Source organism: Eptatretus burgeri, chromosome 5 (genome assembly GCF_056783735.1).
Source record: "Eptatretus burgeri isolate ZD-2024b chromosome 5, Ebu_testis_v1, whole genome shotgun sequence".
Taxonomy (NCBI): Eukaryota; Metazoa; Chordata; class Myxini; order Myxiniformes; family Myxinidae; genus Eptatretus; species Eptatretus burgeri.
In genome coordinates, this window is record NC_140965.1 from 56497576 (window position 1) to 56515448 (window position 17873).

The following is a 17873-nucleotide window of genomic DNA, read 5'->3' on the forward strand; positions in this document are numbered from 1 at the left end:
GAAAGAGCTTTATATATTAGATAAGATTAAAAAAAGATACAAGGAGAACACATGAGCAAGAAGGAAGAGCAGTAGATTCAGGAGCCACTGGAACGAAAAAAAAGAGTGGCTTGCGAGTGTCTCATCTGGAGCAGACGTTTTGAGAGTGCTTAAGGCCCAGTCACACCTTGACGTTTTAGCCAGCTTATGCCGATTTTTGGAAAATTTGTGTAAAACGCTGGTACACGTCGAATACGTTATGGATAAGTTTTGATAACATTGAGAGCACGCTGAAAAACACTGCCATACGTCGTAGTACGCTGGCTTTAAACGTTGAACTTTTGGGTTTTCCTCGAATTTTTTCATGCTTGAAATTTTACGACGTATGCCGGTGTATGACTCGCACGTTCCGCTACGCTGGCCATAAGTTGTAGGCACGTTATGCAATCGTTGACACACGTTGAAACACGTTACTTGTAAGTTACTCATAAGTCGAAACACGTCGAGGTAATGTTTAGCGTACCCGAAACTTATTTCTAACCTATGAGTAACGTTTTGTAAGCACGCAACACGAACGTTGTTCACACTTTGCAACACGTTACTTGAAAGTAATACTACTACTACCAACATCGACATCAGTAAATTCTCTCGAACTAATATTACTACTACTAATAACATCGACATCACTAAATTCTCTCGAACTACTACTACTACTACTACCAACATCGACATCACTAAATTCTCTCGAACTACTACTACTGATACTACTAACATCGATATCACTAAATTCTCGCGAACTACTACTACTACTAATAACATCGACATCACTAAATTTTCTCGAACTACTACTACTATTACTGCTACTGCTTCTGACATTGACATCTACTCAACATGGAGTCTGGAACACTGACAGGTTCCTCTTGTGAAGCCCATTTGTATATACCAATTCCCCTAAGCGCTGCCAATACGCCATTATACGGTAGCTGTAAGTTAGAAACACGTTCAGTAAGTTCTGTGGTCGTCCGAAAGACGTCAATCAAATTCGTCTACATATGCCAATGTGCGTTTGAGATACGTTACACATAGGTTCAAAGCACGCTACTCATAGGTTCAAAGCACGCTACTAATAGGTTCAAAGCACATTACTCGTAGGCTAAAAATTAAGTTTCGGGTATGGTAAACATTACCTCGACGTGTTTCGACTTATGAGTAACTTACAAGTAACGTGTGGCCGACGTGTATAAACGATTGCGGAACGTGCCGAGAACTTATGCCAGCGTATGCGAAACTTGTGAGCCATACGTCGAGTACGTCGTAAAATTTTCAGCATGCTTGAAATTTCACGACGTACTTGACGTACCACGTAATATGCCAGCGTACTTCATTTTTTTTCATCGTGCTCCTAACGTATACACAACTTACCCATACCGTATTCGACGTGTCCCAGCGTTTTAGACACATTTTTCATAGGTCGGCAAACGCTGGCGAAATCGTCAAGGTGTGACTGCGATTTTGACACTTCCAATTTTCAGGCGGTTATGATTTAAATCTGCGTGTGGCAGGTTTTTAACAGAGAACGCCACGAGTTCGTCGGCGATACGTGCAGCGCGCTCTGACTAAGTTAAACTATCGTTGGGCATAGGTTGTGAACGCCGACAACAGGCTAAGCATTCGTTGGTATAAGTTATCTTTAACACAACGAAACGTTCTGTGCCCGTTACTAATACGTTATGCATACGACCAACATGTTATGAATACGACAAAACTTTTAAAAAAACCTCAAAACTTCAGCGTACGCCAACGTTTTACGTGCATTTTTATACGTTGCCATTCCTGGCTAAAACGTCAAGGTGTGACTGGGCCTTTGCAGAGGAGCAAGATGCATATTTTGCTGAGAGGCACATTAAAAATTAGAGTGACGCTTGGGAAAGCAGACGAGCAAGCTCGAATATGACCTTTTTTGTGAGTACCAAACCATTTCTGCTGGTACTCATTGGAGAACCAAATAAATAATAAAAAAATTGTGTGTACCCCTGGTTATAACCTTTCTCTGCCTTTTGGCACAACTAATTTTGTCCATCGGTTTAAATGTAGACTCATTAAAAATGGTACATAAGAAACAACAAAAGGCTCGTAATGTGAGGTAATCGTACATGTGGATGCATACAATGACTCATTTCAGCTCAGAAATCATGATTGGCCGAAATTAAATCCCACGATAACTAAATCAGAACACAATAGCTTGTCCACAATTGGTTGAAACCCACGATATTTGAGGGTTTACTGTATTTACAAACTTTAATTTTATGAAGCCTGTTTAACAAAATAATTTTCAAAGCATTTGACCAAACTAGCCTTTTTATAATATCCAAGGTGACAGGTCTGCAAGACACCATAAGTGACCACCAGGAAAGTGCATGAACAAAGATTTGTGCAAAAAACAGTGATGAACCATAGTACATCGTGAAAAGGACAGTGTACCTAATTGTATCAGGATGTAGACGATTATTCTCATTTGTCCATTTTTGGAACAGCTCCTCAGTAAGTGCCAAGATTCGTTTCCTCTTGTCTGGAACACGGAAATCTACTTGCTCCACAGAGTTCTGCCATTCAAATATAAAACCAGTGACACAATCCATCAGCTAACTCATACCGATTCAAAGATATACTTTATCCTTATAGTTGACTATCTGCAAAAGTAGTATTTGTGCAAAATGCATAACAGATACACAATGACATTGGGCTTCATCCAGATGATGCCTGATTACTGCATTGTAAAAGTGAGCACTGACATATGAGTGGGTGAAAATCGGAACCTACGAACTGATATTTCCACAAAGTAGAAAAATGGGTATCACCTCAATGTCTTACTCAATTTGTGGAAGTGTCAGATAGGTTCTGGTTCTCACCCAATCATATTGTGTATGGGGATAAGGGGGGGGAGAGAAAAAAAGTTTAAAACAAAGTTCAAAAAAGGAAGAAAAGCAGGGAGGATAAAATAGAGAAATGATGGTCAGGAAATTGGGTATAATGGGCAAAAGAGGGGTGGGAGAGGGGCAGGGTAAAAAAGAAGAGTTTATCAAGAACTGATAATATGATAGAAACGACAGACAGGAAAGAAAGGAGGGGAGGTCTGATTAAAAAAAAAAATTGCGAACATGAAGAAATAATAATTAATTGTGCAATATTGCAGAGAATTTTTATATACATATATATATATATATATATATATATATATATATATATATATATATATATATATATATATACATATATATATATATATATATACAGAGGAAGAGGAGGAGATTGGGACCATACTCTGTGCAGAGCGTTGGTGCTGCTTAAGCAGTCTCCTGGGCTATTGTGCACAATCCTAGACAGGTCGCCACTCCGACACAGTATACCAGCATGCTGGCACTCATTTTGCCGACCTTGGAAGGATGACAGGCGAGTTAACCCCACCTGGTATTAATGCAACAGCTGAGCGGGATTTGAACTCAGGACCCTACGATCCAAAGCCCACCACCCTAACCATTAAGCCAACACCAGGCATACAACATACACAGAACATACTGAACATACTGTATACACACACACACACACACACACACACACACACACACACACACACACACACACACACACACACACACACACACACACACACACACAATTATTTTGAAAGAATTAATTAATTTATTTAACATTTGAAGAACATTTGATCCATTTTAATACATACACTTGTATTTGGTAGACTTGTCATTTGCAGATTTCAATGCTTTTACTCTTCCAGGCAGCGAACTAACGAGTTCTGAAATTTTCTCTTGTGGGATTTCTGCCCAGGGTTCACGCAGAAGGTTAAACAATTCTGCCCGTGATGTTGGTTTCCTGGACTTTTTCCGCACAACTCGATACAATATGGCCCAGAGATGTGCAATGGGATTCATGTCAGGAGACTGACTTGGCCATGGAAGTCGCTTGATCCCATTTCTGTCCTGCCATTATTTGGTCTTTTTTGCAGTGTGGCGTGGAACTCCATCTTACATGAACAGTGTTGTTTTTGACCATCTGACCAGTGGAAAAGACTGGGAGAAGTCCATCCTCAAAGATAGAAATGAATATCATAGAGTTCATGTGACCAATACACTCCACAAGCTCTGACCGTCCAGCGCTCCAGATTGCTCTCCACACAATCACCGAAAAACCACCATGTTTGAAAGTTGGCTGCAATTGGTTCAAAGAGAACTCTTGACTGGGAAGTCTCCAGACACGTACACGTCCACTGTCAGAAAAATGAGTAAATTATGACTCGTATGAAAAAATGACAGTTTGCCAAAATTCCAAGGGGCTGGTGGTCATCTCGTCAGCCCACTTCTTTCTCCTTTGAATGTTGGCTGGTCTAAAAAGAGGTTTTCTCTTAGCTGCTCTCCTATAGTAGCTCAGTTGATGAAGGTACTGCATGGCAGTTCTTGAGCTAACTTGGACCTCCTCTGTAACATCTGCTGCCTTGCAACGGGGAGTTCTCAATGGAGCGCTTGACAGCTCAAAGACACCTTTCTGAGGGCCCAGATAGACCAGAACGGGAAGCTGTGGATTCCTTGCCTTCGCTGGTAAATTGCACAATCACCCAATTGACCGTAGAAAGCAGAATGCCAAGGTTCTGAGATATCTGACGCTGGCTGACTCTTCCTTCCAAATGGCCAACAATTCGTCGTCTTCGAAAATCGCATCGGCAGCGTGCTCCCTGGGTTTGAGGCATAGTTAATTGTCGTACATGATCCAGAAACTTGTTTCTGCAAATAAATCTGCACTGAGTAAAACTTGGTTTATACAGATTAAATGAATAAATTTAAGGTGTCTATTTACTTCTGTCATGTCTCTGTGTACATATGTATGTATACACTGATGAGCCAAAACATTATGACCACCTGCCTAATATGCTGTTGGTCCTCCGTGTGCCACCAAAACAGTGCCGAGCTGCCGAGGCATGGACTCTACAAGACCCCCTGAAGGTGTCCTGTGGTATCTGGCACCAAAACATTAGCAGCAGACCCTTCAAGTCCTGTAAGTTGTGAGGTGGAGCCACCATGGATCGGACTTGTCAGTCCAGTACATCCCACAGATGCTCAATCGGATTGAGATCTGGAGAATTTGGAGGACAGGCCAACACCATCAACATTTCATCATGTTCCTCAAACCATTCCTGAACAATGTGAGCATGTGTGGTAGGGCAGGGCACATTATCCTGCTGAAAGAGGCCACTGCCATCAGGGAATACCATTGCCATGAAGGGGTGAACCTGGTCTGCAACGATGTTTAGGAAGGTGAAACGTGTCAAATTGACATCCACATGAATGGCCGGACACAGGGTTTCCCAGCAAAACACTGCCCAGAGCATGACACTCCCTCCACCCGCTTGTCGTCTTCCCACAGTGCATCCTGGTGGCATCACTTCCCCAGGTAAATGGGGCACACGTACACGGCCATCCACGTGATCTAAAAAAAAAATGGGACTCATCGGACCAGGCGACCTTCTTCCACTGCTCCAAGGTCCAGTTCCAACACTCGCGTGCCCATTGTAGGCGCTTTCGACGGTGGACAGGGGTCATGGGCACTCTGACCGGTCTGCAGCTACGCAGCCCCATACGCAGCAGGGTGCGATGCACTGTGGATTGTGACACATTCCTCCCGTGAGCACCATTAAAATTTTCTGTGACGTGCCACAGTCGACCTTCTGTCGGTTCGGACCAGACAGGATAGCCTTCATTGCCCTTGTGCATTGATGAGCCTTGGGCGCCCAACACCCTGCCCTCGGACCACTGTCGGTAGCTACACACCACTGCTGACCGGGAGCAACCCACAAGCCTTGTGGTTCAGAGATGCTCTGACCCAGTCGTCTGGCCATAACAATTTGGCCCTTGTCAAAGTCGCTCAGGTCTTTACTCCTGCCAATTTCTCCTGCATCCAACACATCCACTTCAAGAACCGACTGTTCACTTGCTGCCTAATATATCCCACTCCTTGACAGGTGCCATTGTAACAAGATCATCAATGTTATTCACTTCACCTGTCAGTGGTCATGTTTTCGCTCATCATTGTGTGTGTGTGTGTGTGTGTGTGTGTGTGTGTGTGTGTGTGTGTGTGTGTGTGTGTGTGTGTGTGTGTCTATATATATATATATATATATATATATATATATATATATATATATATATATATATATATATATATATATATATATATATATATATATATATATATATTACAGGTTTTTAACACCGCCAAGACAGGATTATTCTGAAAGAGGATTCTATCTGATACCTTCCTTTCCAAGCAGTAAAATTCAGCTTCGGGGTTCAAGGCGAAGTGGTTTAAGATCGTCTTACCATTCTCCATTGTGGCACTGCCACAGGGAACTTCATTGTAAAGCTAATGCTGCTCTTCCAAACACTGAATCCTGCGCCCCCTTCCTACATCATCATCATCATCATCCTGAGCTAAGTCTTGTGTTTTCTATTTTTGGCAGAGTACATTATGAGTACCCTCACCCACCTCGCTATTTTTGAATAAGTTTAAAAAGGTAAAAGCTTCTTTTTTTGGTTTATTTTATACTCTAATTTATTTACATGTTTATTTCCATGTTTACATGCTTTATATGTATTGTGACGTCCACGGAACTTGAACAGTCCCGCCAACGTAGAATGAGCCGAAACGATGGAGGCGGTTTATTTATTTATAACCCAAACATGGCGGTTCTAAATCGCTCTACCGCAAACGAGACGAGGAAGGTGGCACGAGTCACTTTTCACTGAGTTGATGATGTTTATTTGTTTTTATTATTAACCAGAAATAACAAGACTCGGCAAGAAGAGGGATCCGGGGCGATTCGACGGGATGGTGTGGGATCGGGCGTGGGGAAAACACAGACAATTCCAATGAATATACAGATCTCAAACCCTCTAAGGTGCCAAGTACACACACACACACACACACACACACACACACACACACACACACACACACACACACACACACACACACACACACACACACACACACACACACACACACACACACACACACACACACACAACGTAGCTATTTCTGGTGGTCAGGCTGGACCGTGGTGTGGACGCAACTGTCCCTGGATCAGCGTCGGACGAGCTGGCCTTGCTCTCGTCAGGGGGGGGGCAGGAGAAACCGTGGTGCTGTCGACCTCCTGGTCCTGGCCCAAGTCCGCTCACAGCCGCCAGGGAACCAGTTCTGGCGCCAAATTGCGAGCAGGAGAGGGAGGCAGGTCCGCCCGCCGTTCGACCCCGTACTCCGAGTCAGCAGAACCCCAGAGCCAACCAAGGTGAGGCACGAGGCTCAGCAAGGCTCCAAGACACGATGAAGAACACGATCGAATCAGCACAACAACAAGTACGCTTCCCGCGCAACAGCATCCACACCAAAAAAACACGATCTTTTTGTCCCGATCTTCTTCCTCTTCCTTTTCGACCCCGAACAGAACCTTTTTATCCTCCTGTCCTCGTCACTTCCAATCGAGCCGTTTATTGGCCCACCGCCGTCACCTTCTGCTAATCGTGATCACTGGGCGGAGCCATCCGCTGCACTGTCCTATGACGTCACGGCCAGCCTCCAGGGACTACTAAAAGGGGTTTACGCAGACACACTTACCCTATCCTGTGTCCCTATCTAATTACGTGACAATTATCATTTCCCCCTTGAAGAAATGAACATTTACTAGACAACTTATCACCACTGAATTGCTACTTATTACATCGAGATCCTGGTAAACTCGAACAGCATGGCATACCTAATTAAACATCCTAATTACCCTTTGAATGCATACCCCCCCCCAAACGTAACAGTATTTTACATGCTTATTCGCTCTGTCAACAAAGGTGGAAGGAAGTTCTGTTTTCACCCCTGTCTGTCTGTTACTTTGTGAAAAATTTTTTTTCGCTATGTATGTTGGTCTTTAGCATTTCTCTATTTGTCTGCTTGTTACACGATTTTTGGTCACAGTTTTCAAGTAATCATTCTGAATTTTTTTTGCATATGGAGGTGACCGGCCAAGCACAACACAATTTTGGTGAAGATCCGAATCCGGATACAATAATTTTTAAAGTGATTCTTCACCATTGAGAGACAGGGCCAAAACAATATATAGCACAATATCTCAATCAATTCAATTTTGGTGAAGATCCGAATCTTCCCTTACCACATGCCCTTTTGAATTCTTCATGTACTCCTCCTTCCTCCTCTTCCTTCACACCAGTATCTTACTGTTTTTACAATCTCTAATCTCTACCCATTCAGAATCCTCTACATTAATCACCTCCTTAATGTCACCCATTTCTCTTTTTATTTTTTTTTTGTATACCTTGTCAAGGCTCGTATGAGAGCGAACACCCAACACACAGCTCGGGTGGCATGAGACAAGAGGGGCGGGAGTGGGAAGGACAAAACAGTGGGGAACAGAGACATTAGAAGATCTGTTGAAGGGAGAGGCGATGGGCGGGAGTGGGAAGGACAAAAGAGTGGGGAACAGAGACATTAGAAGATCTGTTGAAGGGAGAGGCATGGGGCGGGGAACACGGGCTATTCATGATTGACATTACAGGGTCATCTTGTAATGCAATGCTACTCTTGATGCAATGCTGTCCTTTATCCAGATTACTCCTCCTCCTCCTATTCTCTCCTTCCTATCACACCGATACACCTTGTAGCCTTCTAATCCTGTCCTCCAGTAACTGTTCTTTTGGAAAATTTGGCCCAAATTGGCCTGTTGGCGCAAGTTGATCTTAAAATTAATAGGTGGTTGAATTCAGCGACCTCATATACAAATGGTCTTCAAATTTCAAGTCAATCGGTTGAAAATCGACAATTTCAGAAACAATTATAAAATTTGGCCTATGTTGGATTGACCTTATGGCCAATGTTGACTTTTTAATCTTTTGACCTATGTTAGCCTCAAAAGTAATCGGTGGTTGAATTCATTCACCTGATATGCAAATCCTGTTCAACTTTCAAGTCAATCGGATGAAAATTGAGGATTTTAGAAAATTTGACCCAAATTGGCCTTTTGGCCTATTTTGACCTTTTGGCCCGTATTTACCTCAAAACTAATAGGTGGTTGAATTCAGTGACATGATCTGAAAGTGCTCTTCAAATTTCAAGTTAACTGGATTAAAACTGAGGATTTTAGAAATCTGGCCGATATTGACCTTTTGGTCTATGTTGACCACCGATTATTTTTGAGGCTTATGGTGACCTCAAAAATAATAGGTGGTTGAATTCAGTGACCTGATATGTAAACCCTTTTCAAATTTCAAGTCAATTGGATGAAAATTGAGGATTTTAGAAAATTTGGCCCACAAATTGGCCTTTTGGCCTATTTGACCTCAAAATTAATAGGTGTTATATTTCAGCAACCTGATGTGCAAATGCTCTTCAAATTTCAAGTCAATTGGAAGAAAATTGCGGATTTTAGAAAATCTGGCCCTAATTGGCCTTTGTTGATCTCAAAAATAATTGGTGGTTGAATTAAGCGACCTGATGTGCAAATGGTCTTCAAATTTGAAGTCAATCAGATGAAATTTGAGGATTTTAGAAAATTTGGCTCAAATTGGCCTATTGGCCAATGTAGACCTTTTTGGTCAACCGAGTTTTAAGAAACTTCAATGCGGGACCTTCGTAGGGACAATTAATGTCGCAGACATTAATCTCCGAAAATTTCAGAATGATCGGTTGAGTGGTTAAATTTTTTTGTTTTTGCCAAGTAGCAAAGGGAAGCGATCAACATGTCAAAAAAATTTTTTTGCCAAGTAATAAACTAATCGAACAGATAAACACACTTGTCAAAAATTTTTTTTGCCAAGTAACAAGAGAGACATCAGATCAGAGATCAGATTAGATATGGGAGCATGCGCTGGAACAGAACATCACTGCATCCACTTTCAGTAGGTACTCCAGAAGCCTCTGTCTGGCCATCCCCCAGGCAGATGCCGAGTCCATCCCCATCTCCTTGAGATACCGATCAACGTACATGCAGCAACCACGAGGCACATGGTTGGCCCGTTGGCCTCCTCCACTCACGAGGCTCCCTCGCTGCGAGAATCTGGTGAGCAGGATCAGCGTCAGGAACATGAGCCACATATCCATACAGCCGCAGTTGATGCTCATGGACTATATGGGTAACAAATCTCATCTGAGTCTCTCAGCAACCGCTCGTTGAACACAAAGTCTGACCAACAATAGCTGAGGATTCTCTGAAGAGACCTGATACCGATGGTGTTAAGTCTCAATCTTAGATCCTTGGTCAGAGTCCAAAACTCACATCAATCAAGCAAGACAAGAAGCAGCAAGGACTTAAAGACTCAGAATTTCATCCTCTTGCAGAGGTAGCAACAGCACCCACACCCCATGATCCAGTGAAGCGATAATCCCCAGGCCTGACATAGAAGTCTATTGACCTCTGGCTCACAACATGCGGACACATAAATATCACTGCCAAGGTAAGTGAATCTCAGCGACCTCAACATCCTCACCACGAACAGGTACAGACAAGATCGCAGCATCCAAAATGTCATTGAAATCCTGAATCTAGTTTTGACCCAGGAAACCTGGAATCCCAGCAGCTCCTACTCCACATTCAGTGCCTCAAAGGCCCCCACAAGGATATCCAGCATTTCCGCAAAGATGACTGCATCATCTGCAAAATGAAGGTCAGAGATCTTGACATTCCCAAACGATGCACCACAGCTTGATCTCTCCAACATCCTCCCCAGAATCCATCCATACAAGTGCTGAGAAGGGTGAGGGCCAGTGTACACCCCTGACGAACTCCAGTAACTGAAATTAAATAGTAGATGGAATCACCACACCTTATAGCACTCTCAGTACCAGAGTATCATTTAGAAATCAGATTGTTCAGTTTAGGTGGCACCCCACGAAGAACAAGAATCCTCCTGAGGGCATCCCGATTCACTGAATTGAACGCTTCGGACTCCTCTGTCAAGAGCCCACCACCCTCTGTTCTGGCTGCAGTAAACTGAGAGATGGGCTTGGAGGAATGCAATGCATGAACAAATTCCTCTGTAAGCAGGACAAGAATCACTTGACCACAGGTGATGCTCTATTCTTCACACAAAGGCCTTGTCCACCCTCAATGCACATACAGTTTTATGCCTAAACTCCCTGAACAGCTCAGCTCTGCCATTAAGTCTGACCCTGTGAATTGAGTAAATGGTATCCAGTGTCCCTTGGGAGACAAAGTTCTTCTTCACCTGACGGTGGGTTCCACAATATCCACCGGCAACATCAAGGATGGTAGGCTTGAAGGCACTCCACAACCCTTCCAGATTCCACAAAACACGCTGACCCCCCAAATCCCCCACTCAGCCTGTTCGCAAACTCCTCAGCTGCCCTCCCATCCTTGAGCTTGCCAACATCCAGCCTAGGCTGGCAAAGTACCATTTTCCCAGATTTAATCTGCAAATTCAGAGTTGCGACAACAAGCCAATTGTCGGTATTGAGGAAATGAGCACTCCGGTCGACCCTGCAGCTTTTTTTTGAATACCTTGTCGAGGCTCGTGTAAGAGCTAACACGCAATGCACAGCAATGGGGGGGGGGATGAGACAAGAGGGGAGAGAGTGGGAAGGACAAAACAGTGGGGAACAGAGACATTAGGAGATCTGTGGAAGGGAGAGGGATGGGACGGGGAACATGGGGAATAGAAGATGGACATAACAGGGACTTTCAGGAAGGAAAGCAGGGAATTTCAAGGAGGTGGGCTTGGGTGGATTAACGGGGGTAGAAAAGATCGAGGATTTGGATGGGGGATGATAAGAGGTGGTGGTGAACAGCTGTTTTGAAGGCCTAGAGGGAAGAATGGGAATTAATAGAGCGAGGGAGTTTATTCCAAAGGCGGGGAAAAAAAAAAGCGGAATGAAAGAGTGAAGGTGAGCAGCGATTCGTGATTTTGGTAGTTTTACTAGAAGAAGGGGGTTGTTGGTAGACCTTGAGCGCCCTGCGGAAATGTGGTGGGGACAAATCGCAGAGAGAGCAGGGGAAGCGAGGCTGGAGAGGAGACTGTAGAAGACAGAAAGACCACCGACCAACCTGCGATGATTGAGTGAGAGGACCAAATACTCAGCCTCATTGCGGGAGATGCCAATGATCCGAAATTCCTTGGTTTCTACAGCGTGAAGCAGAGAAAGTTGGGAGGCAGGAGCACCAGCCCAGAGGGGAGAGCAGTACTCCATCAGGCTGCGTACAAAAGCTTTGTAAGTGGTCAGGAGCTCAGATGGGCCGAGGAAGGACTTTGCACGACGGAGAATTCCCAGTCAGCGACTGGCTTTGGAGGCGAGGTTTGAAATGTGGCTCTCCCAGGAAAGGTCATGGCAGATAGTGAGACCCAGAAGCTTGAAAGAAAAGACTTCTTGCAGATGATTGATGAGAAAGTGGATGGGGGAGGGGGGGTTCTAAACGGTCCTTTCGAAGAGACATAGTGAGAGTGTGAGATTTGCCCAGATTGAAAGACATGTTCCACGTGTTGCACCAGTTTGTGATTTTATCCAGATCTGCAGTGAGCGAAGAAAATGCTGCTTGCCGGTCTGAGGGATGACTGATGGTACGGCAGAGGGTGGAGTCATCAGCAAGGAGATATAGAGGATTTTCCAGAGAGTCGGAGAGATCATTGATGAAAACCAGAAAAAGAACAGGGCCCAGAACGCTACCTTGAGGAACTCCAGCCTGGACAGGAAGAGGGGATGAAAGAACTCCATTTTAGGCCACACATTGACTGTGACAGAAGAGGAAGTCTGCGAGCCATGAGTGGAGATGGCCTTGGATACCATAGGAAGAGAGTGTGGTGAGCAGGGTAGGGTGGCAGACTGTGTCAAAAGCACGTGATATGTCCAGGGATACGGCTCGGATTTCCTGTCTGGCATTGAGGACTTCCATCCATTGTTGGGAGAGCAGAAGCAGCATATCCAGGGTAGAGTGACCTGGTCTGAAACCAAATTGACGATCGGAAATCAAGCCATTGGAGAAGAGGAAGGATTTAATGTCTGAAGCGATGATGGATTCCATAACCTTGCAGATGATTGGGAGAAGGTCGATTGGTCTGTAGTTGCAGGGATCTGTTTTTGCTCCTTTTTTGTGCAGGGCAGTGATGTTTGCTGATTTCCAAGCAGATGGCAGATGACCTTGAGCAAATGAGAGGGTGAATAGAACAGAGAGAGGGTCACAGAATCTGTGTCGAGGTTTGACAGTAAGCTCTCCACCTTGTCAGGAGAATAGGACACAGAGTTCAGGGACAGTTGGGTGCAACTGGGTAAGGTGGGTAGAGAAAGTGATGGGTTTTGGACATAAGATTTAGCTGCAAACACTGAGTTTAGGCATTCAGCTTTTTCACGTGTGGTATCAGCAGTGCGGCCATTTGAGGTAAGGGAGGGGATGGAGCGGAACATACACCAGAAACAGATTTGATTAGAAGCCACCAGGATTTTGAGGAGGGAGAGAGGTTTGAGAGTTCAGACTTGAGATGAGAATGATGTTGTTTTCTGGCTCTCCTGAGGGTCGATACACACTTGTTCCGAGCTTTATGGAAAGAACTGAGATTGCCCTCAGTTGGGTTTGCTTTGCATGAGGCAAAAGCAAGTTGTTTCAGCACAACTGCCTCACCACAAGCTTCAGTGAACCAAGGGCGGGAGGAAGGGTAGGATAACTGAAGACGAGAGGGGATAAATCTGTGCATGAGGGAGAGCAAGTTTCTTTGAAAGAATTCCCAGGATGAGTTGATGTTGGAGAAAATAGTGATAGGAGACCAGTTTATAAGTTTGATGGCTGCTTGGAGACCCTGCCAGTGGGCTTGAGTGAAATGCCAGACTCGACGGCAGTGAGGTGGTTCTCTGATAATAGCCAGAGAGATGTCCACTTTGACAAGGACGTGGTCAGAAGAATCGATTGGAGCAGAAAAAGAGCAGCAGATATTGTCAGGGAAATTTGTCAAAATCAGATCCAGAAGAGATGGAGTACCATTGGTTGAGATCCGGGTCGGGAAGTTGACCGATTGAGTCAGTCCCAATGAGTCGCAGAAAGCTTTTGCTGAGGTGCCATGACAAGTGAGAAAGGTACCCACACCTAGCCAACTGGCATGATGACAATTGAAGTCTCCACATATGAGGAAGAGAGAGTTTGGATGAGAAGATAGAAGTTGGTCCATGTTTTCGGATAGTGAGGTGTAGATGGAGTCATCACTGTTCGGTGGACGGTACAGTACACATATAAACATGAGGTGGGACTGGAGGGAAGCCGTAGCCAGAGGTATTCCTGGGGGTGTGGGGGAGTGAGAGCAGTGCATGGAGAGTGAGGAATAGAGTCTTTGATGAAGAGAGCAACTCCTCCACCAGGACGAGGCTCAGGTCTGTCATACCGGAGGAGGGAGTAACCAGGGAAGAGATACTTGGGAGTCAGACACATCTTGGGGGAGGAAAGTTTCTGTTCAGCAGATTATGTCTGGTTTGTCAGTGGCAACCTGTATGGAAAGATCTGAAAGGTTTGAGCGAAGGCCCCGGATATTTGAGGTCCACACTTTTAAAGAAGTAGTGGAGGAGGCTTTGGGTGCAGGGGGTGGGGGGTGAGGGGAAGGGTAGGACAAGGGATGGGGGGGGGAAGTAAGGAGGGTTGCTGAAAGAGTGTGGGGGATTGCAGAATAGCTAGGGGAGGGGGCCGGATGAGGAGGAGAAAAGGCTCTGTGGTGCTGGGGGAGAGGGGGGACAAGAGAGGGGGAAGAAGGCAGTTGAGGATTTGAGGTGGTGGAGTGAAGAGATGGAGGTGAGAGGGCAGTGGAAGGAGGCAGCTTTGTGAATGAGAGGGAGGGCAACTTTGAGAAGGATGAGTGAGGGGGATGAATTGTGGGAGAAAGGTGAGGGGGGAGTTTTTGAGAGAGGTGAGAGGAAGGCTTGGAGGGAAAACAGTGGGATGTATGCTTTGAGAGTGAGGGGTGAGAGGGGTGAGTTGGCACTGAAGTTGGAAAAAAAAGAATGGTTGATGGAAAGCAAACATTCATCGCAAACTGGGTTTTTTTTAAGTTTTAGGTCAGAGATGCGATTTAACACAATTCTTGATGGATGCAATTAAGGCGAATTCAGAGAATGGAGAGAAGAAACGCTGTTACAGTTGGATTTTTTAGGCAAGGTATGAAGGAAAGGTTGAATTGAGAGCAGTCTGTTTAAATTGCAGAAGAGTAGTGCGTTATGATACAGTAAAGAGCACCACACGTGTGAAAGAGGAAGATGAAGCATTATAAGAGATCGTTTTTATTATTATTATTATGAATGTTTGAGAGAGTTTTCAACAGATTAGGTCATGGAAGTGTTGTAGAAAAAAAAAAATTGAGGAAGGAGAAGAAGAGGAAGAAGAAGGAGATGATGAAGAAGAAGAAGGAGATGAAGGAGAAGAAGAAGGAGATGAAGAAGAAGGAGAAGAAGAAGGAGAAGAAGAAGGAGATGAAGAAGGAGAAGGAGAAGGAGGAGAAGAAGAAGGAGAAGGAGAAGGAGAAGGAGAAGGAGAAGGAGAAGGAGAAGGAGAAGGAGAAGGAGAAGGAGAAGGAGAAGGAGAAGGAGAAGGAGAAGGAGGAGAAGAAGAAGGAGAAGAAGAAGGAGAAGAAGAAGGAGAAGAAGAAGGAGAAGAAGAAGAAGAAGGAGAAGAAGAAGAAGAAGGAGAAGAAGAAGAAGGAGAAGAAGAAGGAGAAGAAGAAGGAGAAGAAGAAGGAGAAGAAGAAGGAGAAGAAGAAGGAGAAGAAGAAGGAGAAGAAGAAGGAGAAGAAGAAGGAGAAGAAGAAGGAGAAGAAGAAGGAGAAGAAGAAGGAGAAGAAGAAGGAGAAGAAGGAGAAGGAGAAGAAGGAGAAGGAGAAGAAGGAGGAGAAGAAGGAGAAGAAGAAGGAGAAGAAGAAGGAGAAGAAGGAGAAGAAGAAGGAGAAGAAGAAGGAGAAGAAGGAGAAGAAGAAGGAGAAGGAGAAGGAGAAGGAGAAGGAGGAGAAGGAGAAGGAGAAGAAGGAGAAGGAGAAGAAGGAGAAGGAGAAGAAGGAGAAGGAGAAGAAGGAGAAGGAGAAGGAGAAGAAGGAGAAGGAGAAGAAGGAGAAGGAGAAGAAGGAGAAGGAGAAGGAGAAGAAGGAGAAGGAGAAGGAGAAGAAGGAGAAGGAGAAGAAGGAGAAGGAGAAGAAGGAGAAGGAGAAGAAGGAGAAGGAGAAGAAGGAGAAGGAGAAGAAGGAGAAGAAGGAGAAGAAGAAGGAGAAGAAGAAGGAGAAGAAGGAGAAGAAGAAGGAGAAGGAGAAGGAGAAGGAGAAGGAGAAGGAGAAGAAGGAGAAGAAGGAGAAGGAGAAGAAGAAGAAGAAGAAGGAGAAGAAGAAGAAGGAGAAGGAGAAGGAGAAGGAGAAGGAGAAGGAGAAGGAGAAGGAGAAGGAGAAGGAGAAGGAGAAGGAGAAGAAGAAGAAGAAGAAGAAGAAGAAGAAGAAGAAGAAGAAGAAACGAGACTCATGAGTGAGCAAGGAGAAAGGTGGCGTTTTTTTATTTTATTTAAGATAAGACATAGAGTGATTGGTTGGGAGGGATGGGGGCGTTAGGAAAGTGGGGAAGATAGAAATTGAAGGTAATGGGGAGAAAAAACAAAACACGATCGTACACCGAGGGGAACCGGTAGGCCTCAAGCCTCAAGGGTAGGCCTCAAGCACCCGGTAAGACAAGATCGACAAAATCTCACAAAATTGCACGATTTTTGAAACAAAACCGAACTAGGAACACACAGTTAACGACTGACAGATAACGACCGGAAACTTAACTTTGAGATCGTCAGCAGAGAGCCCTGTAGGAGACCTGTCGATGCTCCAAACCCGGAACCAGAAGTCCAAATCATCTAGTTCTGAATCATCCTCCAGCAACCATCAATAAGCATATGGTCAATCTCCTTTGCCACACCACCAGCGTTGGAATACCAAGTCCAGTGATGAGGCTGTGGGTGCTGAAACCATGAACCAGCCACCCTAAGTCCATGACTTCTCGCAAAGTCAAGGAACTTCATGCTATTCTGATTCACAGTTCCAGACCCATGGGAATGAATACGTCTCATAACCATACTTGACAGTGCCAGGCAACGCATTGACATCCCTCAAGACCAGAAGAGCACCTCTGGGGCACTGAAAAACCACAGACTCAAGCGCGGCATAGAAGGCGTCTCTCACAGTGAGATCAATCGACTAAGTCGGAGTGGGTTTTCGTTTTCTTTGCGTTTTTTTTTTAATGTGTTTTGTGGAATTGAGTGTTTTACAGTGGCTGGAGTGCAAATCCTGCCACCAACCTCCTAGAAAAGGATAACCCAACTGCAGGAGGATGTCCGCAGACACAGTTGGGCACCAGATTTGGATGGCCGTTGGTTCACAAGGAACTCCTCCGTTCTTTGACAGGTTTTGTTTTAATTCCTGTTGGGTGTCCATATCCATACATCCTCCACACCAGGAATCCTGGTGGGGGAGACGGTTTAGTTGCAGACAACTCGACCATGAAACAGGTTGGTACAGGTTTACATGGTACCTGTATCAAGTCACAGATCTGATCTGGTGAGACCTGACAATATCAGGATTGGGTTTAGGACTGATGGTTTAGTTTTGTATTCAAAATGGCTTCTCCAGAGTGAAGCATGTACGAACCATGTACTTCAGAAAATGGAAAGACAGACATTGGTGAAAACATAACCTATGTCAACCTTCGGTGGTGGAGGTAGTTATGTTTGCAGGAAATGGTGCATCAACATACACACACACACATATTAAAAAAAAAACAAATCATAAATGAAGTAGCAACCATCATTTAAAATAATTTTT

At 44.5% G+C, this 17873-nt stretch overlaps 1 protein-coding gene across 8 annotated transcripts in view; it reads right to left on the bottom strand.

Annotated features, from left to right (window-relative positions):
* Positions 1-17873, bottom strand: part of HERC4 (HECT and RLD domain containing E3 ubiquitin protein ligase 4) — a 193660-nt gene that overhangs the window by 79747 nt on the left and 96040 nt on the right. For all 8 annotated transcript variants that reach the window (XM_085881932.1, XM_085881927.1, XM_085881929.1 and 5 more), the window contains one exon: positions 2461-2582. In XM_085881932.1, the coding sequence (XP_085738058.1) occupies positions 2461-2582 (122 nt within the window). The remainder of the gene's footprint in view (positions 1-2460; positions 2583-17873) is intronic.